Source organism: Limulus polyphemus, unplaced genomic scaffold (assembly GCF_000517525.1).
Source record: "Limulus polyphemus unplaced genomic scaffold, Limulus_polyphemus-2.1.2 Scaffold1362, whole genome shotgun sequence".
Lineage (NCBI taxonomy): Eukaryota > Metazoa > Arthropoda > Merostomata > Xiphosura > Limulidae > Limulus > Limulus polyphemus.
The window spans coordinates 164,564-189,640 of NW_013666972.1; the positions used below are offsets into that span (position 1 = coordinate 164,564).

General features: G+C 31.7%; 1 protein-coding gene across 1 annotated transcript in view; it reads right to left on the reverse strand.

Annotated features, from left to right (window-relative positions):
• LOC106463261 (X-ray repair cross-complementing protein 5-like) overlaps window positions 1-25,077 on the reverse strand; it is a 59,037-nt gene that overhangs the window by 25,644 nt on the left and 8,316 nt on the right. Inside the window, exons 4-9 of the mRNA XM_013923273.2 lie at window positions 18,566-18,640; window positions 14,225-14,327; window positions 8,092-8,185; window positions 6,702-6,888; window positions 3,969-4,045; window positions 493-673 (exon numbers count right to left, since the gene is read on the reverse strand). Of these exons, the coding sequence (XP_013778727.1) occupies window positions 493-673; window positions 3,969-4,045; window positions 6,702-6,888; window positions 8,092-8,185; window positions 14,225-14,327; window positions 18,566-18,640 (717 nt within the window). The remainder of the gene's footprint in view (window positions 1-492; window positions 674-3,968; window positions 4,046-6,701; window positions 6,889-8,091; window positions 8,186-14,224; window positions 14,328-18,565; window positions 18,641-25,077) is intronic.

Here is a 25,077-nt window from a genome sequence, read left to right on the forward strand (position 1 = left end):
GACCGAGCGAGCCCAGGTTGAAAGAGTTAATAAAGGAAATAGGAAAAATGGTTTAAACAAATCGAAGCTTGTAATGTGGGAGGATTAACTAAACTGAGGTTTCCACTTCACTCAAAAACTTCCAATAACAATTAAAACTATCTACAAGCACTACAGTCTAACATAAACAAGGTTTTAAACTAAAAATAAAAGTTTATAGGAGTTTCTACATAGAGATTAACTAAGAGTAGTCAAAAGTCTCTGATGAAAAGCCTAACCTATTGCATCAATCTTGATATCAGTTAATTTTCCTAGATAATATTTTGTAATATTTGTGGTAAGCTATTCCAATTATTGAAGAACTTTTCAAACTTCAAATTTAAATTATTCAAAATTTGAAGAAGCTATTCAAGCTCTTCTCCCAAAAGTTCATAAGCTAGGTATTTAAGTTAAAATAGGAACAGCCAGGGACTGGTAAAAAATAAAATGTTTAGATTATATTTTGCTACTCACCCCTGCGTATGTTTTGGTCATATTTCTCAGTTCTGCATTGTTACTTTTTGCCAGTTTTACTGCATAAGGTTTGGTTGCTGCACGAACTAAGTTGAAAACATTTACTGCTAGTTCAACATGTTTTCCAAGATTTAGAGTTAAGCGTCCCAAAGATCGCTTTTTGTGATCTTTTATTCGAACTCTACAAAGAAGAAAAAATCTAATCAATTCAAGTACAGATTAAAATGTTTTTAACCTTTATTATATAACATTTATTTCTAAGTGGATTATTTTCATAAAACATGCTTACAACATAATTTCCAAAGTGAAAATGAACCATTAAAGATAACAGAAGTCAGGTACCAAGAAATCATTTTAATAAGACTGAAACATAATCTCTGTTGTTGTTGTTTTATTCCACAAACACACTTCCTCTTGAATAAACACATACAAAACAGAAATATAGCAAATACACATATGAATAAAATTAACAACTAATTTCTTGTACTGCATTGGGGTAGTTTGGAATGTAAAGTGAAAATTTTGTAGTTAAGACACAAAAGTAAACAACTGGTTAAATATAAATAAGCAGCAAAATACATAATAACTACATTGAATGGACTGAATTTCACAAAATGTTGAAAATATTAATATGGAACTAGTAAGAGAAATGTTTCCACAACCTCATTAACTTGTAAGACATAATTTACATCACATATTAGATGTAGTACTTAGTACTTTTTTATTTTGGCTCAGGATCCATTTGGAAAAAATTGATGGCCAGTTGTGACCCAGTAAATAGCTTTAGTGAAGAAAAAAAAACCTAGTTAATAAATATGAATAAATTAAAAAAATAAATAAACTATTATCTATTTCAATACTTAAAAAAACATAGCAGATTTTTTTATTTCGAGAAGGTTTAATTTTATTACCATGCTTTCATATTTTCAGAAGGAAATGGAATTAATAAAAAACATAAACGAGATCATTTTATTTATGCCAACAATGACTGGATAACAGAGTGAATTTGGTTCCCAGTCTTTCTTCAGCTTTACAGGGTTAAACTTTTGGAAGCCTGTAGTAATGGGAAAAAGTTTGCAATTTAATCACCTTTAAAAAAAAAGACAATAAATTGTTTGTTTGTTTTTGAAAAGCTACACGAGGGCTATCTGTGCTAGCCGTCCTTAATTTAGGAGTGTAAAACTAGAAGGAAGGCAGCTAGTCATCACCACCCACCGCAAATTCTCGGGCTACTCTTTTACCAACGAATAGGTGATTGACCGTCACATTATAACGCCCCCACGGCTGAAAGGGCAAGTATGTTTGGTGTGACGGGGATTCGAACCCGTGATCCTCACATTGCGAGTCGAGCGCCTTATCCATCTGGCCATGTCAGGCCCAAAGACAATAAAAATTCGAAACTTATGAAAAGCTTGTGAAATAGGTAAAATATTGCATTATGTACTTTTTTTAGGCAAAAACATCAATTGCGGTATTTAGAACTGTGACAGTAAATTATGTCTAATATACATGATCAACATTTTCCTTTCAACCACAGAATAAGGTTTACTGTATCTGAAATTAAATTATTTTTGGCTTATTCAAACTTAAAAACAATTTACATTTAAATTTAATAATTCATATGTTTAGATATGAAAGGTGAAAAATTATTATTATGACCAAGAACAATCTCAGTGAATCAGCAATACTAACACTATTACTAGTTAACGATTTGACAAACAGGCCACAATAGTATCAAGATAAAACTCAGTTGTAATCAAACAGAATTAAAAGAAGTAATGAAGTCCATACAGTCAATACATATTCTTCTCATTTAAGAAATAAAACTGTATTTTTACAGTTGGAATACCTTTTCTAAGCTGGCAAAGAACAATTATAATTAATTACACTTGTCATAAAAGAGCATTAGGCCTATTAGGTTTTTAAAAAATACATTCTTTATGTAGTTCCCACTAGATTTTCGACAATTAGAAAAGTGTATTATAAGCAAGTATAAACAACTTCATTGGACCATTATTTCAGTCTATGTATCCACAAACTGTAGAACTACCAAGAAAACTTCACATGGATCCTATCAGCTTTATAGCCATATTTTTATAAACTATTTATGCACCACATTGTTTGCAAGTTCAGAAATTTGGTTACGGAATCCCTAATAACACGAGTCACACAAAAAATACAATCAATACTACAATTAATCTCACTAATCATTGCTGGATTCTGTTATGTATTTTACATAGAAAATGTTTTAAGAGTCAAAAACAAACAAACAAAAAATTGACACAAAGCTTTCACAAAGGAATATAATAACTTCTAGTGGAGGACAATTATTTCAATCTTGGGTTTAACAAAAAGTATTGCTATATGTAAACACAATTACAAAACCTTAATTGTTTTTATTTATCTGCACAGTTAATTGAGGATAATCTTATTAAAATGTTCAAACTTTGTCATTGCTACTGGGCTAAGAATGGTTTGCAAATTAATAACTGAAAACAAATTTGTAGTCTTTTTTTGTAAAGCATGTACAGATTTTCATGAAATCTACATTTTTTAACAACTGTTTCAGATATCATATTTTACTAGTTAAATTTAACATATCAATTTACAATTAGGAATATTTTAATAATTTTACTTTACCACATGACAATTTTCCATAATAATATATAAAGATATAATATAGTTGTTGCCTACATTACCATAACTTGTTCTTTCTCTTTATATATATATAGTATCATAATTTCCTTAAACACTGATACAAGAAATAAAAGCATCTCTAAGATACATTTTTTTATAGCTTATAATGTCCACATTACCCTTTCCAAGTTGTGGGTGGAACAACCTGACTTAACTTCATTGTTAAACATAATAAGTGCCCAAATACTAACAAAAAAAATGACTTACCGTGCAAAAATGTTGCTTGTAATTTAAGTTATTTTTTTAAAACTGTTTTTCTACACAGATTAAGTTCATCCAGATAGAATAAAATTTAAATTCAAGGTTCTTAAACACTTGGAATAACAAGCATTACTCCAAACACAAGCTAAACACATTTACATTAAAGTATTTCCTCTTCTGAAGTCAAATAACACCACATTTCTTGAAAACTGGTTCCTACTCATTACCAGAGTAAATTATAATTGGCATATTATTTGAAAACTATTACCGTTTTAAAAAATGTTTAGTGCCTAAAACAAAAACTACGCTATCTTATTTCTTTCATTTTTTTCTTAATTACCACAAACTTCGTTATCTTAAAATCATTCCTAAATACTGTATTCTTAAAAACTAGAGAAAAATGCCACTGAGATAACTCTCATAGAGTTCTGATCTAACTACCTTTTTAGCATAAAAAACTGTACTGACAAAATATTTTATATTTGGAAGGAAACTTTCTTTCCTTCTCCACACATTTCGTGCGTCATTTTTAAAATATCAATGGTAAAAATTATTACAACGAGAAGATTTATACATACCTCGCTAAAAGTTCTTCAATCTTTTCAGAAGCAGGAACTTTTTCATACTGTTCATCTTCTGATAAATACACTATATCCTTTAAAAAAAAAATTAAGCAAATTTGTGTCTAAAAATAAAGAGCATGAACATAAAGTGCAACTATTCAAACTTAATGACATATTTTAACATATTGCTACTCACCTTTAATTTGATTGCTGAATTGGTACCTGCCCAAAAGTGAACCTTTGGTTTATAATAAGATTGACAGGATTTTTATACAAAATACAAAGAAGTAATTTAGGCTTCAAATTATTAATATTAGGATGCATATGGACCCCAGAAATAATTAGTGGTATTAATTGTAATGTTGATCAAATTTTCGTTTAATCTTTCTTATTAACTTATATATTATTAGAGATCCCATAACCAAGAAATTTGTAAACCCATAAGCAATTTTGCATATAGATAGGTAGAAAAAACGTGTTTTGAATGCAAATAAGGACTACTGGTAATTAATTGTAGGTTTAAACCACTGGAATGTTTTTAATTGTAATTTCTATAATTGAATTAACTGAGGTTTTCAATTATATTTACTTCCTTTTCTGCAGGTGTTAAACTAGGGATCAGTTAGTGCTTTACATGCTTTTCTGCAGGTGTTAAACTAGGGATCATTTAGTGCTTTACATGCTTTTCTGCATGTGGTAAACTAGGGATCATTTAGTGCTTTACATGGTTTTCTGCATGTGGTAAACTAGGGATCATTTAGTGCTTTACATGGTTTCTGCATGTGGTAAACTAGGGATCATTTAGTGCTTTACATGCTTTTCTGCATGTGGTAAACAAGGGATCAGTTAGTGTTTATATGTTATCCTACAGGTATTAAACTGGGGATCATTTAGTGCTTTACATGCTTTTCTGCAGGTGTTAAACTAGGGATCAGTTAGTACTTTATATGCTGTCCTACAAGTATTAAGCTAGGGCTCATTTAGGGCTTTACATGTTTCTTTACAGATATTAAACTAGGATAATTTATTGTAAATCAGAATAAGTAATAATAAAAAGGAAAATCTTACTTTTACCTATATTATTTTAGCTATTTTCATCTGAAAATTCTATATGAGAAATCTTTCCAAGAGGAACATTCTAAGTCAATCTAAAAATGTACAAAATGCAATGTGATTGTCTATCTTACAGACTTCAACTCATTTTTTTTTATACACATAATATGAATTTTCAATACTGCAAGAGTGTACATATACTGTTCTGGATACGTTGGCTCTGATGAAACGTTACTTTTTTGTAGCTTGACGGATCAAAGAACTTATTCATTGTTTCATTAGGAAGTTGTATTGTGTCCTCCTTGACCTTCTGTTTGTGGGGGGTATCTTACAACTGTCACTTGGAGCAGAGATATTTCCACATTTTGATGCATTTTTTCCAACAGGTCAGTCACAGAAAGAATGTGTCTCTTATATGGAGGTTAGCACTTATAGAGATTCATTCTGACCTCTAAGGATAGTAGACTCCTTTCTTTCCTAAAAGAGCTACAAGTTGCCAGTTAAGTTTTGTTCATATTTTAATCTTTCATCCATCTTTTCTGCTGATTATGCAGGTTAACTTCCTTCAATCTTTACATTCAATTCTATTTAACTTTAATTTCATCTTGTCAACCTGGAAGACAAGCAATAAAATTCTATACTTGGAATGTGAAATAAACAACAGTTTGTTGTGTTTGTCAAATGTATATTTCTTCTCTTCTGCACTTATTCTCACATTAACATTCCATCCAACCAAATCTTCATATTTCTTATTACATAGGGGTAGTTTACCCATCTGACACTATTCTTCTAAGCCAAAAATACCACACTGTTTCTCTTGATTTTGTGTATTGATCCAAAGTCAAGGAATGTTTTGTTTTCACTTTCATCAACTGGAACATCTACATCAACACTTAGCATATTATTATCAAAATGTTAATTTCTTTATATTTAAAATTAAATCACAGACAACACTAAAATATCATCCTTCCAAAGAGTGCTTCATTTTTGTACTTGTCTTGGAATACCAGCAGTAAACATCTGTTGAAATTTTGAATAGTTAAGCTCAAAAGAAAAACTATTAACATTAAAAATATATTCAAATCCGTCTTTCTTTTCACAAAAACCTGTACATCACTGCCATGACTTGAGGCCTAAACAATCACCTAAGCCTAAATAGTAATTAATTACTAAATAGTTTTATCATACATTCTCACTGATAATCTGCCACTGTGTTCGTGGAATGGCAGAATTTGATTCTTTATCTTCTCAGTAGAGAAGCTGGTGTGTTATCTAATCATTGTCTTTGTGGAATGCCAGGATTCTATTCTGGGTCTTCTCAACAGAAAGAATGGTGTGTTGTCTACTCATCTGGAATCTTCCCATTTAGGAATGTATGTTAAGTTGACTGAATGCATTCAAGAAAGTTATCCAGGTTTTGCTGACTTTTATGCTATGTTGGACGAGTTTGTTATCAGCTAAGAGGATGTAGAAGGCTTCTTTACTATTTCTTATTTCAATGTGTAGCACGATGGGCTGTTGCAGATTGATTGATATTAGAGAGTCTTGTATGTCTATTATGCCAGTAATTAAAATACAATTAGGAACTAATTAATAATGAGACTTATTGATCATTTGGGTTGCAAACCATGACACTGATCAATCATCACAATCTTACTGTAAGTACTTAAAAACCTGTATCATATGTTGACTTACTTGATAGAATTCTGTGATGTCAAAGCTGACTCCTGGTTTCTTTATGTGAAGCAAATCAATCTCAATGCCTAAATCAAATAAATCTTTAGCTCTGATTTTTGCCTGCTGTTGAAGCTGCTTGTTCTCAGCATGAGGATTGTCAGTGTTAGTAAACAGCAGCACCCTCTTATGACTCAGATTCGTTTTACTGAAATAATAAAGGTTGTAATTTCACAAAAGTATTTCATACTGCTTAGATTCACAGTACATTAATTTGCTGCAATTACTTAAGTCACTTTACAACCTTATGGTAACTGCTATTTCTTTTTTAAAAACTTGCATAGAAAACTAAAAATGTAAACAGAACATACTTCAGTAGACTGCTTGGCAAAGTGCAGTACTCTAACGTACTGTATAACTACAGAAAATTATTTTGGAGAGTTTCATATTTAATTTCAAGGTGTAAGAAAAATTAAATTACATACGTGTTTCCTCTAATACCTTTTACATATCAATAAATCTTACTGAGCATCTATATTAAAAGACTTGTCACAAAAGTTAATCTATTTTCTAATCATTCCAAATACACCGATTTCTGATTTGATCTAAATATACTCAAGTGCGTTTTACTGTTCTTTTAATCCTGAAATTCCTGCTGCTATGAACATCATTAAAAACTGTCACAAACAATGAACTGAATGGGGTTTTATGAACTTCAAAATTAAAATTCTAAAGAGAAGTGGTCATTTATTCCACTCACAATAATCAGCCTGTTTATGTAAGTACACGTGTTTTGAAGAATAATAAAAAGAAAGGTGTACGTGTAAAAACAAACTGATTTTAAGCCTAAAAATCTTAATAACTTGTTTCCAGAGCTTCTTTAGAAGTGCTAATAATCCTGGAGATGAAGCTAACAGATATGATATTTTAAGAACTGATTATGAAACACAAATTTTGGCATTAAGAAAACAAATGAAGCTTACAATACAATCTGAAATGCTATTGGTTAAACTCCAGACTAATCAAACTACACAAAGAGCATGTGTTCTATTTTATTGAAAAATCAGGTATTTTACTGTATCATATACATCTAGTGATGAGTGAAAAACGTCTTATTTTGTACCAAGAAGTTAACATAAAGGTTTCTTTTAAGAGATTTCTTTAAAAAGGACCAAAGTTTTTATAAAATGTGTAATCTTTGTATTAATTTAATTAAAATATGACATTACAATGAAGGATTTATCTTTAGTCAATTATTTTTTTATACTTTGTCTCAGTGCTATATGTTTCTTGTTTTGTCTGAGAGATAATGGTTTAAGTTTCGGCAATATGTATGAAGTACCTACAACAGGTTCCCAAAGTTCAATAATTCTCAGTTGTTTTTGTTACAAAAAATAAATCAATTACTCACCAGTTTGAAAAAACTGTAGAACATGTCCAGAGTGCATCAGAAAGGGAAAAATTGTTGCTGTGTCCAAATTTGTCTTTAAATGTCTTGATGTCATCTATTAGTAAAGTTTTATATCAATCACCAAGTGAACTTTTTATTAAACTAAATATATTAAAAAGCAAGTTTTAATTTGGAATTCAAATACATTTTTATTTCCAATCTAACACTGCATTTCATTAACTACTTCATAAGCAAGGTGTAGTTGTAGTAATATGTCGAAAATTAGACATGTGACGTGAAGGAGATTTGATATAAGATTCAACAAAGAAAGATCAATAATTATCTAATATAAACAACAAGTCAAAAGATGAGTGCACACAGAATGTTGCATTATGCTTTTAGATTTATAAAAAAAAAGAGAAGTTTGAATTTTATATAATTTATAAACATTCCTCTCTTAAACTGAGAGAGAATGACATTAGACGCACTATGTATGAGCAATAACATCGCTCTCAGAGTGCAGGTACTACCAATGCCACTGGTTGTTTCAACTGAAAGCAGGAAGTTTTTTTAACCTCCAGGGATTTCTAAACTCGGGTTATGTCACCAACGAAAGTAAATACAAGATCTGAAAATAAATCCACAATATCACCATATAAGTGGGACACACGCCTTGACCACGTGTACCTTGCACGTGAAATAAGATGAGAGTACAACACAAGATGGATTTCCTATATGTGAAAGTCTATTAGAAGTGTTTCAAAAAATACACCTACATATGTATGTATATATATATGTATATAAATTTAATTTCAGGAACCTAAGAAACTTCCCTTTGTAAACAAAGATAAAAAGAAAATATAATAGTTTTTAAAATACAACTTAATAACTTACACATACAAAACTTAACTTACATGTACAATCCTAAGTATAATTTATTAAAATAAGTTTTTCACTAATACTGTCTGGTTACAAGCTGTGACTGGTTATATTAAAAACTGTTATTGGAAAGTGTCCTTCTAGTTACACTACTGTATAATTGTCTTCTTAATTAAATTTTACTTGAATAGGTATTATGGCACATTTGCAAATACTGAGTATTCGGGAATTCATTAACAAAATTGGTTTTCAAATTTTTTTCCTAAAGTTCACTGTGGCCAACAAATTTTGTAACCAATGGCATTAATTCTTTCTGGACCAAGAGAGTGTGATTGAGACTCGCCAATTTTTTCGTTCTCATACTGGAAATATCATAAATCTTAATAAAAACTTGTTAAATAGTACGTTGTTTTGGCTTTCTTTTTTCTATCATTTTTTATGCTACGAAATTTACAAAATGGTGTGAAGAGACATTAGTTTGAAGAAGAATAAAAAATACTACCTTTCATCTTCAAATTTCAACTGATATCTGATCTGAAAATTCCATTTGATATTCATTAAAATATTTCTTTATTTTGCCAATTGCAGTAGTCATTAATTCCAGCTGTAAATTGGTAAATACATAATGAAAACTGACAAAGATTTATCAGTGACCTATAGCCAATCATGTCATAAGGCATCAGATTATGCTAAGCAACAATATTCTTGGCCGAGATCAAATTATATGTAATAAAATAGGTATTTTCCCAATGAATAATACATTATTTTACTTATCCACATTACTTGAATATGATAAACTTTACAATATTATTAAATACATAAGGATTTGAGTTTCTCATATTTTTTGCTGTTGCCCACCATTTTATACAAACCTAACTAGGCCTACCTGCTTGTAATTACCTTGTTCTCCACAAATTATATGTAATAAAATAGTTATTTTCCCAATAAATAATACATTATTTTACTTATCCACATTACTTGAATATGATAAACTTTATAATATAATTAAATATATAAGGATTTGAGTTTCTCATGTTTTTTGCTGTTGCCCACTGTTTTATACAAACCTAACTAGGCCTACCTGCTTGTAATTACCTTGTTCTCCACAGGAGCTACATGTAATCACTTTCCTATACAATTATAAATTTTCTTTCACACCACTTTATTGATTCTACATTGGCTTAAATAGTTTATATGTTCTGTCCAATGGTATTTAAACTTTGTCTGTAGCTGTTTTCAAAGCTCAGCTTCTTTAGTAGTTGTTCATATCATATGCTGTGAGGTCATAAAAGGTGGAAAGATAGGTTGTATTAATAAATTCAGAGAAGGAAGATTCTGTTCGAACAAAACCTTGTGAATTATACTGTCAAGAGATGATAGTTTCATAGCAAATATAAACCTATGCTTTAGGATAGGTGGAAATTTTTTAAATGAACTTATGGGTGTGATTCCTCAGAGCTGTGTAGAAATGCAAGTTTGAAAGTGAATGTTCTTTTTCTTTGTGAATTATATTAAATAATTGCTTCAAAATTAAAAAAAAATATAAATTCCAACATATTTTAGTAAAAGAACTGTTGAAATAGAATTAAAATTAGCATTTTTACATAAAGTTTGAAATTTGATATGCAGATGAACACTTGACACCTGTCAGGAGCTCATTAGTCCAGACAGTTATACAAACGTTTTTAAAGTTAATAAATACAACAGAACTTTACATTTGGTAACAGATATTTTTTTGATTCACTTTACTATTTTATATCCTAATATGAAAATATACGAGTTAGGCTGAAGAGTGTTTGTGTGTGTGTGTTTTTGGGCTATCTGCTGTGTCCATCGAGGGGAGTCAAACCCCTGATTTTAGCATGGTGAATCCGAAGACTTATCACTATTCCACTGGGGGACGGCTGAAGAGAGTTGACATTTTGAACCTGTAGTTCTCAGTTGTTCATGGTACAAGTTTCTTATATTACGTGAGGTTGTATCTCTTTAGATTAAAACTTACTCCAGGAAGCTGTGAAGGAAACTCAAAAAAAAAAGAAAGAAAAGTACATAACAAAACTATAACAGGATATATCTTTGTAAGTAGCTAATCGCCTTATGATTTTTAAAATTTCACCGTAGTAGAGTGCGCAGTATAATTTAACTTAATTTTGTCAATAAAAATTAAGGTAAATTATACTAAACCAAAGCCTCATCCATAGAGACAAAAAAGTGGTAGAACATATGAAGCAAGTGGTAAAGAATAGGAAATATAAGAAAAAATATAGTTTGGTTTGTTTGGAATTTCTTGCAAAGCTACACAAGAACTATCTGAGCTGGCCGATCTTAATTTAGCAATGAAAGGCTAGAGGGAGGGCAGCTAGTCACGACCACCCACTGCCAACTCTTGGGCTACTCTTTTACTAATGAACAGTGGGATTGACCATCACATTATAATGCTCCCACAACTAAAAGAGTGAGCATGTTTGGTAGGATTGGAATTTGAACCAGTGGAAAAAAGTATAAACTCTCTATTAATTAAAGGATATATGTAAACCTTTCTTTTAGTCAGACTCAACTGACCTCAATATTTTATCTTTGGGAGAATCATTTTCATGACAAAGAGAATACTCTACAGTGAAAACCGTGTTCTGACAATGAAGAAAACAAAAACAAAAGAGAATATAAAATACGTCACATCTAACCAAGGTAGCAAACTTTAGTGAGCAACTTCATTACTCCACTATGAACTGAACTTGTACTGATATCATTTTTTTAATATAGTTACATGATCAAAATTTACCAAAAATACTTTAAGTGAAGACAATGAGGTAAAATGGGGGAAAGTAGTTTTATACCATGAACATTATTGTGACATGAGAAATTTTTTCTTAAATGAATCATGAATTTTTTGTTTACTATTAGTTACAAAATCTGTGCATTATCAAATGGTTAGCCTGATATTAAAAAAATCTCCTTAAGCTTTACATACTATATTGCAGCAGTTCTATGACCTGAAGGAGATCCATGGAAAACAATTGAATAATTACAGAAAGGAAGTGGCAGCATAGCATATAGATCCCACTATGATCCACTGAGATAAAGAAAAAAGGAATAAATCGGGAGGTTCATGAATGAAAAAGTTTGAGAACCATTGTTATGTGGCACACATAGCTTTTTTAATAATAATAATAAAACAAAAACCAATATAAATCAAAATATGTCCACATTAACATTAAATGCCCTAGTTAACTCTGCCACTGAAGGTGGATGGAGTTGTGCTTTCAACTCCGTGTATGTGTTTGTAAGTAAGATTTCTCGAAAACGATTGTGTCAGAAACTTACTTTTTAAGTAGGTTATGTGTTATATATAGTGATGTAAATATATGGGCTAAGGATTCTTCTACAATAGGTGTCTGTCACTTGTTGGTGATAAATTCGACAATAAACAAACAGCACGCACACCACTTGTTTTTAAAATAATATATATATATTCAAAACAAGTTAAACGTATGTACAAATATTCTGCACGCTATCATAGTTGTATCTTAAATACTATACAGTTTCTTCTTCTTGTCAAAATTATAAATAGCCAATTCAATTGCTTTAGAATGCTGTTGACAAGCCAAACTATTTCTATTTCTATTGCAATAGTATCAGTGTATAGTTCACTTATGTTGTCATTAAGTTACCGCAGTTGTCTCCTATACTTCCAATAATCATCTGCTTTTTCATCAAAGCCCACACATGTGGGTTCAATTAGCTAAGAATACCCTTTGACAAGACAAATTATTCTCCTTATCTCTTTCAAACTATTAATCTCACTCTAACGTATCAACCATTAGGCCTTTCACTCCTACGACAGTTAACTTTGTATTTTTTAACATTTCTCTCCCCGAACTTCTCTTTCCTGTGACATTACTTTTAACTCTCTCCTTCTGCTCGTCTGGTCGCTGTTATCTATACATCTATCACTTAGGCCTTCTAGAAATCTCCGTAGCCTCAACATCAATGGATTGCAAACATTGTTCGATAGCCTCGACAACACACTGTTACGTGAGTTATTGCAGTTGTATCATCTGCTTTTTGTTCTTCCAATATTCATCTGCTCTTTGTACTTCCAATAATCCCCTACCATTTGTCAAAGTCCACACAGGCAAGTTCAATTAGTTTAGAACACCCTTTGATGAGACAAATTATTCTCCTTATCACCTTTCCAAGTGTTAATTTCACTCTAACATATCAACCATTAGGCCATACCCTCCTATGAAGGTTAACTTACCCTTTTCTAACTTTTCTCTGGTCGAATTTCTCTTTCTCGTGACTTCACTCTAAATCTCTGTTTCTGCTCATCTGGTCGCAGTTATTTATATGTCTATCACTTAGACCTTCTAGAAATCTCTACAGTCTCGTCATAAGTGGATTACAAACACAACATTCGATAGCCTCGACATCAATGAAGTACAAATATAAAATCAATTAATTAATAATACCGCACTAAACAGCCTTTTATATCTGACAAACTGAATGAATTTGGACAAAAGTTGGTATGATTAGTTTTGGAGGGTCAAGGTCACAAAAACCCCAAAAACCTCTATCTGTTAACATGGGGACTGATTTTTCACACTATTTTTGCTCTATAACTCAGTCAAAATTATCATATTTTGATGAAATTTGGTGGAAATACGTCATATATTATTCTTCATTGTTCTATCAAATATGGTCCATGTATGTTGAAAACAACGAACATACAGACACATTTTCATATTTTTTGAGAACCGAATATGAACAATGCTATATGTTGGAGATATGTGTTCTACTCAGAGCTTCTGTAGTTCTGTAGAGTTTACAGTCAGGTCTAATCTAGTTTTAGTACAATAAAAGAAATACCTACATATCAAATGCTCATATAAGCAGATGACAAATCATAACTAGAGCAATACAGTAACTGCATACGCAAGTTCAATAACATACCCAGCACTCGAGTTTTGAAAGGTTAACAAGGGGGTACTCCTGAAATCTACTCACAGATGTATGTTCCCATAACTTGGCATTTGACAGTTTCAGTTTTCTTTCCATTAACAAGAAAAATTTGTTCCCTTCTGTTCTCCTTCAATTCGATCAGTGCATATACCCATTAAAACAAATTACAACTCACCTTTAATATTTTTGTGAATACATACTGTAACATAAGATACAGTAGCATACATAATTCAGTGAAAACCTGTTTTTATATTACACTCTAAAGCACTGATCTATCCATACAAAAATTAATACTACAAATCATTTTACTTACCATCAAGAAGTTCTTCAACTTCCAAAATCCTCTCACGTCCAGGTTGATCTAAATCTTGAAACACATAGATGTGCTTGAATTCGTTGGGGTTTTTGTCTTTTTCCTAATAAATATATTTTCAAGAGCTACATAATTTTTTAAAGCAAGCAACAGTACAATACTAGTCATTAGCACTGTAAAGTAAACTGATAAAGACACTGTTTTGAACTGATTCTTTATTTTAGCTCAAATGAGTATTTAAAGGAAGCAGGCAATTCTACGAATCTTTATATCCAGTTTTAAAATAAACTAACTCACATTTCACTTTACTCAGGTATTTGCTATGCTCAGACTATATTAAATGTTTAAATGTCTGGTTTTAAAATTCAGTTTAATCAAAGAAGATATTTCTTAATTCTTATAAGTTTAATAAAAACTGCAGATTATGTATCAAACATTTCGATGGGAAAAATCTTTCATTTTGGATAGTGCAAAAAGCTTCATCCGTCTGCAGTAGTTTGGAGGTGAAACTTTGAACTACTAGCAGAGATCTTCATCATGTTAGTGTAGAAAGGTTAATTAGTGGAACACAAATGCCAATGTGTATAGAACCTCACCCTTCTCATCCCAGCTGCACTCCGTTATTCACTCCAATATCCCTATCTTTACTTAATGATGATCAAGAATGGCAGTTAAAAATAATGTGTCCAAAACACAACATTTGGATTAAGTTCACTATATTACCCATAAAAGTACTATTACTGGCAAGAAAGCAAATCACACTTATCTACTGCCTAGTAAATTTTAGAGAGAACACATGAGTACAGTTTCATCTTGGTTGAATGAGCTGTAGTGTGATCAACATGAGAAATATGTGAAATAAACCACAGTGGTGCCCCTCTTGGCAAAATGTGACAATTTTGGCATTTAAACCTTTATGATACTCTTAATATCGCTGTGCAATTTTCTTATGCAACACCCATTATGAGATAGGGTGCACTAAACTGTGAAACTTTCTTTATAACCATCCTGCATTCTTAGAAAAATATAAGAACGGATAATCATTTCGTTCATTTGTATATGTTTCTAATAACCCTCAACAGATCTGTAATAAAAAAACGATTATAATAACAAGTGTATGTGGCTATCAGAGTAGAAAAGTGCACAGTAAGAATATGCCCAAAATGTATATATATATATATAAATAAATAGCTCTAATAAACAGATTTTAAGAACTACTAAGGAAGGTTTTTAGTTCTGTTTAACATCGTTTTGTAAATAAAAGGATGGAGGTTGAGAGTTTTACCTTGTAGAATTTTTAGGGTTATATTATTTCTACTTTAAGGGTATTTCTGAGTATTAAGGGTAACTGCCTTTCCACAACTAGCTGCAGACAGCAAAAGTCAGTAAGAGTTGAGGTATTGTGGGTGTAAGCACTTGACTCCACACCCGTAACTGATTTTCAAAAGCTGCTGACTTTTTTAACATCGGTGTCTGGATTTTGTTTGATATATGGAATATCCCCAAAGCATTTGGGTGTTATGACTTAATGATGACATCTAGGACTAATAATGGATAATAATTGTTTAATTTTAGTTTTATTGTAATGTTTGTTATATATATATATAAAGCTTAATTAATTCAACAGGAAAGCCCTCAATTGCCTATGTTCTCAGGTTGGTAGGTCTAGGGCTAACACGGTGAAATGTGGGTACTCCAGTACACCAACTGCCTGTAACTGTGGTGAGAGGCAAATAATGCAGCATCTACTCGTCTGCCCACAGCTCCAGGTCCCACTCACAGTAAAAGACCTCACTATAGCCAGTGAAAATGCAATCAGATGTACATATCACTGGATGGAAACCATATAAGGATGTGTGGACATAACAAGAAGATGAGTTCAATATTTAACAGAAAACATATTAATTGACACAGCACACAGTTAAATCAATAGAGACAAGAGAGAGAAGAAACTGATAACCATGGTTTACATCCCAACATTTAATGACAGTACATAAAGTTTTGAATTTTCTTCATATATTATTCACAACAGAATCATCATATCTTGTACACAGCTAACTAGAAAAATAAATAAAAGAAAAAGGGGACTACTGTAAACAAAAAAACTGGCTTGAATCATCACTTTTTTTACTTGATGGGTCTATAGTGATATCTTATTATGTACTTCTTTATAATCTTTTTTGCAAAATCTATAGTGTACTTACACACAGACAACATGTGTTATTAAAAATTAAAAATGCAAATATGTAAGCCTATTATAACAAGTATATATTACTACTTTACCTATATTCATGGCATATATCGCTTGTTCCAGTTTACTTGGGCTCAAAAATAAGTCCTTATTCAGAATTCAGGTATTTGTTCACCTGAAACTTTGTCTTACTAATCTGTTAACTTTTTGGATTGGGTATACTTATGTATTCAAAACGTTTTTTATAAGGTGCCATACAAAAGATAGATCAGAAAATCACATGGTTGGGGTTGGTGAAAAACTAATCAATGGAACTGTACGATGGTTGGATGAGAATTATTAAAGGAGTACTGTCAAACTGAACGCATGTTATTAATTGAGTACTTCGGGGGCCAAAACATGAACCTTTGATCTTTCTTATTTATATTAATGATATTGATAGGGAAAGATTAACAAATAACCAAAATTTGCAGATAGCATTAAACTCTTGAGTATTTCTCATTACATTGAGTATACTAGAGTACAAAAGAATGACTTGGATCAATTGGTAAGTAAGAGAAATAGCTAGCAAATAGATTTTAATTAATGTTAAATACAAGGTAATGTTTTGGATCTCCTAATTTGAGCTTTACATTTATATTGACAAGATTTTACTCAACAGCATAACTGACGAAAAGGAACTTGACATAATGTTACATCTCAAACCATCGAAGCAGTGCTTTGTTGCTTATAGTAAAGCAAAAAGGATTCCAGGATTTATTTACAGACACGCTGATTAAAAGTCAAAGGAAGTGATTATTTATTTATACGTATCACCAATTAGGCTTCAGTTGGAATGCTGTATGCAGTTTTGGTCTCATAAAGGATAATGACATACTGAAGAGGGTTCAGAGGAAGGCTAATAAAATGATTCTAAAAGTGGAAAGGTTAATATCTTTTATTTTCTATTTAAAAAAAAGTAAAAGGTGATCTTACTGAAGTTTACAAGATTATCTCACAGCTTGATAGAGTAAGATGACACAAGTTTAAGATCTGAAAAAAGATAGGATAAGCTTCTCCAGTTAAGACAGTTATTTCTAACACTATTTATTTGATGGAAAGAATAGGCAGTGGCAGTAATGGAGGTCAGGAATGTTATAATTATAGAGGGCAGCAATGATCGGAATAGCTAATCTTGTGAGAGGAGGGAAGTACCATATCAGACTTTATAGGAAGAATACAGAATTTCCTGAAAAATAAAGGGTGTATTTAAATTTTTACTTTCTTAAGGGATGGAGATACAGCAAAAGGCTTGAAGGACTAAATAGTTTTTAGTTGTCTAAACTGTTGTTACTAAAAAATGGCACAATAAAAATCTATCTTTAATTAGTTTTAGCCCTTAAGACAGTGTGTGTGGGCTATACTAGAATAATAATGCATCTTTATTTTAAGCCTTATCTTACACTAATTACCTCCCCATTCAAAGTTTACATGGTCATTCAGGTTCTATATATGCTTGTTAGGATCTTTGTATTATCTTTCCTGCCTTGATGTATAGTTCATACCCAAATAGAAGGGCAATGTAGAGGTTTGTATAAACTACCATAATTTGGTAGTAATAGGACTGTGGAATACTGCATCCTGATTTAAAAGTCTGATATCAATACAATCTCGTAAGTTTGTCTTATTCTTTGATAGCCAAAAATCTCCAACATTTAACATCCAAGCCAACTGGTTTTAGTTAGAAAACTGCCTACCTAAGTGTTTAAAAACAATAGACATCTTGTCAAATTTAATGAATATCATTTTGTTGAATTGATGGGTCACCTCTTCACCTTTCTCAGTATTTCTACTTTTTGTGTGTTCACATTATTCTTCTTCAAGCAAACCTTTTTGACCTTCACTCAATGAAACTTAAACCACATATGTCTTCCTCCAAGTCAAAAATTGTTACAAAGAAACCCAAACATGAAAAATACTAACCTTGTTTCACTGAGAAACCAATACGTTGAAACTAAAACTAAAAAAAATCAGCTAATATATATCAAACATCAATTAATTAACAATTTAAAGAAACTTTTTTAGTTTAACTTTATTAGAAACATAGTCAATGCATTTCCAGCAAAATAGAATTAAATTAATAACAAATTTATATACAAAATAGTACTTACAGAGCCAAAAAAAATAACTCCAATTAAATCTTTTTCACTACTGATGATCTTGTTTTCTAATGTTGTCTTCAAACACTAAAATAAAATTTAAAAAACAAAAAAACAGTCATCATTGTTAACATTTTTTAAACCTAGATTCCAAATAATGAACACCAAATATTTCATCAGTAATGCAGTTTACCTTACTGTGTTTATCTTAGAATGACACAGCTGAATGTTTCACTCTAAACTTCAGTTATTTAAGAGCCCCTAAAGTTTGAAATGTAGGTTGCAACTACAATGCAAACTTCTATGTAAAACTTCCAAAATAAATAATCAAGTGTATGCATTTACATGATTTCTGTATTGCAAAAAGTTTCCAGGACTTGAAATATTTTTGAAACACATTAAACTGAAACATTTGTTTTTATAAGCCTCTAAATACTACCTTAACAGAAATTAGATTTCTATCAAAGATTTTCTATTCAAAGTGACTGAATGTGCTTTTATTCTGTTCTCATAAACACAACTGAATAACATACAGTTATTTCACAAAGAACTGGAAATTCACATCCAAATAAGTTTAAAGTCTTATGTCAGTTTCTGCATGCACATTCTTATTAAGAACTTGTTTTCAATTCTCTTTCAAGAGTTTGGTTCAAAACAAGTCATGTCATCCTTTATTGTACAGGTTCCCAGTAAGAGAAAATAATTATCTGTATTATTACAATACTAACTGCAACTTGCAAAACATTTGCAGTAGTTTTCATGTTCTTTGTTTGAATTTTCCTTACTCTACCATTTTCCAAAATGCCATTTAAGCTATGCTTTCTTACAGGCTTTGTGTGTTAGATCGGAAAATCCTGATCTATTTGAAAATATTTTAAGCACTCAGACAAACAAACTTACATAGACAAAACTTTATTTAATAAAACTGCACGTAAAGTAAACAATTATGGTATTTATAATAGTGTATAGAGTATGAAACAATGATGAGCGTTCAGTGTCTGACAAGGTTTTATGAGTTGAAACAACAACAAAAAAGAATAAAACCCATAGTAAATAAAAAAGATAAAACGTGTCTATAGCAGTCTGTGAAACCAACCAAAGATAAATTATTGCAAATTAAAGTAAATGTAAAGTTGTAATGAAGGTAAACTTAGCTGAACATGCAGAAACATCTGAATTTGTGTTCACAAAGTGATAAGCATATGGTTTTGAACAAACTTTGCATGTATATTTGTAGGCCTAAATAATTCAAGAAAGCCCATAGAAATAGAATTTAGTGAATTGTTAATTTTTTTTAGGAAATTACATGTACGTTAAGTGTTGTTTGTGTGAAATACTTTGTAAATAAAAAAACTAAACTTGAAATTGAATCCAGTTGTAACGTGATGACAATAACATTGCACCATTGAGTAGCATACTCATTGCATTAAAAAGTTTGACAAAGAAAAAAAACAAGTAAGGTGATTCTGAATGGAAAAGCCAATATACAAACTGAACTCCTCAGACAAAGACCTTTCTAACAGTAAGTGATTTGCTGCATTTGATCAAGACATTTGCAAGAAAGTTCTGGATAGACAAATGCAAGAGTATTATTTATACAGATATCACACAATTATTATTATTAAACATCACTGGCTAAGGAAAATATTCAAGTTTCACCATCAAGTCTTAGTCATTGTTATATTTTAAACTCTACTCTCTATGAAGAAAAGCACACAATTGAAATACAAAAGTGGCACAGTCATTGTTTATTGATGGTAGATAGTTGTGTAAATAAACTTAACAGACTACTTAAAAAAATCTACAAGTATGTTTCACTATTTTTAAAGTGCTATAACTTTAATATGAAAACATTATGTTTTCTTAATATAAACCAGGTTACTGGATAATCTTGACATTACTGAAATAGCTATTTCCATACAAAATAAAAAAGTAACTTTTTATCTCATACTACTATTACTACATTATATTTAGTCTCACAACTATAGTTAAAAAATTTAACATATTCCTAAACTGAAAATGTATTTCCAATAATATTTACCTCCGCTGACACTTATAGCTATTACTCGACCATCAGGGCTTCTTCTCTGCTCATCTAAACTGAGACTGATACCATCTCAATCTCTAACACCAGCTCTTAGTGGGAAGGAAGGGCAGGACAGTGTCAGCGGAGGTAAATATTATTAGAAATACCTTTCCAATTTAGGAAAATGTTAACTTCCAAAACATAGTTATCTCTGCTGCCATTTATAGCTAGAATCACACATTGAGAAGGTGGAAAGGCCAGTGAGGGCATTATCTATACAGAAAGCATCTGCATAGATCATGAGTGTACCAAGATAAGAATGGTACCCAAGTGGGGGAACTGCACTACATCCAGAACAAGTATGCTCTTCCCTCTGAACTTAGTTCTCGTATCATGGGTGAAGCTGTACATGAGCGATCATCACTATAGGCCAGCCTCAACCGGATAGCCGAGGCTCCACTACTCAGGGTTGGAATTAAGGAGTCTTGGTCCCTATATCCCACATTGGGGCAATGGGGCCGCAACTTTATCTATAGATATACTTTAAATTGGATCCCAACCTGTAGCGATAGAGTGATGCATTCCGAACCACCAGAATCCCAACGAGAAAGTAAGCAACACTGAAGTGGACAAACCTTCTCTTCCACCTGAAGAAGCCCAAAAGGCAACACAACCCAGGTTGGGAATGACGCGGTTGTGTATGCCTTACTCAACCAAAGGAACAAAACTGGTGGGTAATTATGAACCTTCATCCTCACTCCCCCCAACTGAGTGGACAAGGAGCCTTCCACTTGCCCCCCCAAATTATGGGGAGGGTGTGAAACAACTGTGCTCAACCAAGGACCCAGGTAAGGACCACTTAGTGTTTGGAATTAATGAGGAGATAGTGGACCTCCTTCCATGAACAATATACTGAACTGATATTGATAAAAAAAGGGTCATGCACACGCCAGCCAGAAAGCCGAGCATCAAATCTGAACCAGAATTACAAGTAGGCTGGTGCCGCCACTATAGACATCTGGTAAAAAACATCCAGGGGCCTGGTAGGAGGGCTCCCAACTTCCCCTCTTCTCCAATTCACTCTAACACTCTGGAGGAAAACCTCTAATCCTGTCTAAATGAATTTCGATTTGAGGGTAGGCTGGTTGAGAGCCTGATGAGTAATAAAATCAAAATGGGCATACACGCACACCCCATGCTTGGTATTGCTGGCACACAAAAATATAACTAATAAAAAGGAAAAAAAAAAAAAGGTCTCACAGATTAATTCATTCTAATCATGCCTAAGAGAATTTCAAGTGCCACAGCTATTAAGGATTCCCTCTTGTTTTTACTAGAAACTTATTCAACATACCTTGCCACAGTTTTTCTTAACTGTAAAAAACAGATGTAGAACATTACAGAACATCAACAAACAATTCTATGCTTCTTATTACTCATAACTGCAAAGTGAAAAGGTTTTTCAAGTGCAATAAATGGAATTTATGTGGATGTAGCCATGATGGGATAGCCATTAAAAGAAAGCTAAAGGAAAAGATGGTAAGAGAGATTCCACCCCTCCCCAAAAAACAGAGAAAAGAAAGAAAGCTTGTGTTTCGAAAGCCAAAACTGCTAATGTCTAGAACCTTGAACATGGTGACTCAAGTGTTTATGTTGAAATTTTTAATCCACTGGCTGATAACAATGTCAAGCCATTGAATATGCTTTGGATGGACACCTGGGATTGTAGTTAAGAAATTACAGACTACAATTAAAACATTGTGTGAATATGCTTCAAAGATAAGCAAAATATCAAAGATTCTTTGGATTACCCAGTGAACATTTGAAAAAAAGTTCATGAACTGGAGGAGTTTTTTTTTAAGATAAATCTACTAAGCAATCCAGAGAAATTAATTTTATGTTGTAAAACAAAACTAAAAGTCTCATACAAAATATTAAATGTGAAGTTGTTTCAAAGAAATATTCCACTGAAAATCTATCACTGTGTTGTGTCAGTTGATATTGTGAACTACAAACACTTCTCAATATTTAGTGAAGATATTAAACTGGTGGTCAAGACTTTCAAAATTTGCTTGTAAGTGAAACACTGCACCCAGTTATTCATACTATGCAGAGCTATGATGTGAAACTACTGAAGACAAAGCTGCCTTAAACGTTTCATCAGAAGACATCTGATATTTTTTTGGGGGTAAACAAAAAGTCTATCAGTAAATGACAATATTTTTAACTTACCAGCACCATCCCAAAAGCACTCACCAAACATGACTAATGTTCAAATACATAAGATATGATGTGATAGTGAACATGAAATATCATTCAACCATACAGCATTCCTTGAAACTGATTTCAACATGATTGCTCAGTGCATTGCCTTTAGAATGGTTTCTATAGTAATCCAAACAAGAATGAGTATACTCACTAGAACAACTGACCGAGTTGAACATCTTGTTTCAAACTTGGTGATGACGTTATTGAGATATTAAACATTAATGAAATAACTACAACTGTTTTGGGGATAGTTGATAAAACAACAGAGCTCTTCACGGAACACAGATTAAGAGTTTTTAACCAACAAAAAGGGATATCGTATCAGAATTTCATGAGGAACTTGATGCAAAGTGTAAAAGGATGTGACGGCTTCTGATGCTGGTGTTACTGTAATTTACTTAAAGATTAAATCCAAAGCTACATATTTCAAAGAAAAATCAATAGGAAGTCATGGAAAAAAGAATGATAACTTGACTTGGAGCAACTATACAATATTATTACAGGAACAAAGAAGCTAGGAAATCTGTATGCCATAACTTGTACCTTTATGATGTACTAATGGGCAGCATCAAACATGATGTTTTTTAAAATGGAGTCCATCCTGATGTGTATAAAACATGAATTAAATAGGCTGCTGTGTTAAAAAGCAAAATTTCAAAATTTATACAAGCATGGAAATTTAAGTTTAGTTACGAGACGCAGTAATTTTATTGTTTCCAAGCTCTAACCAGCTATTCAGAACCAGTCGTATTCCCTGCAAAATTATGATATGCCATCTTTTATTTCAGTAAGGATAAACTGATTAATTCTTATTTAATTTATATACAAAAGAAAAAAGCTTGTTTCTGCATTGCAATGAAATGTCAGACTTCAGAGTTCAATAGCACAGCTTGCAAAGATGAATAGAACCAGGGAATAAAATACATTTGAAGATATTTCCGCAACAGTAAATAAATTCAATGAGTACGTTGGCCAAACAAATGATGCAAAATTTGAAAAAAGGAAGTTGACAAATCAGAAGATTTAGAATACTTCTTGTACAGCATTCGAGCACTTCTACTTCAATAATTCATTTATTTATGTATTGGAAACAGTAATGTCACTCACTGTAAATCCTAGGACCTATTGCTAGATTTGGAATATCAAGACAAAAACTCAAGTTACAACAGAAATCTGGAAAAACTGGAATGAAGAAGTGAGTGGTAAAAGAGTATGAAAAACACCAACTTGGTGGTTTCTTATTGGGTATTTAAATAATCTCAGAAAAACTTTGAACTGCATGCAAAGAAGCTAGAAAAGTCATGTCGAGGATATTAACTCCAAAAGATTTACTGTAAAAAAAAAAAATATATACATGCTATCCACTGCAAAGCAAATTGTTGTACAGTGACAAGGGTTTTAAACATTGCAGATGCAAAACAAGAGCCGTAAAAGAGGTACATTCATTTGAAAAAATTACAGAATACCTATAGCATTTCAAGTATAATAGGCTTGTCATCCAAAACATGCAAACCTCAATGTTTGTGTGTGTGTGTGGGGAGGGGGGGCAGATACTACATCAGAAGGCCCTGTTAACCTAAACCACTGGGAAATAATGTATTTGACAAACAAACAAGTAATTTTTAGTTAATTTTGACACTGAAATAGGAATGAAACTTGATTACCTTATTTGCAGAAAGTTTCAAAGACATAGTAATAGATGGATTTCACTCAGATTTGCAAATAAAAATTATAATAGCCAATTTGAAAACAGTCGCAAGAAAGGACAACTGATTTGATACTGTACACGAATGACAGGAACTAAATAATGATATTAAGCATCAATCTAATTACTACATCATATTGAAGCTCAGCCATTGTTTCCCTTGTCAAAACAATGTACAGATCTTGTGTCCCTTATTCTATCAATGTTCTTATTCAATTATTTTAGGTTTAAACTTTTGATGAAATATTCAAGTTTTTGGCCACAATGTTTAAACAGTACTACAGGATGTGGTGATGTAAAAATTTATCACCATATTTTAAAGATTTTGGCTTGGTTAAGTTGCAAGTTGAAGGTTAACATAAATGTATTTTACATATGGCTATTTTGTGTTCTCTCACTGATCATTTGTTCTTTATATAGTGTTAGCCTTTTCAAGGACAAGAGTTAAAATAATTCTTTTATTATTAAAATACTAGCAGAGGCCCACAAAACATTTGTGGTCAAATTATTATCTTTATTGCAACA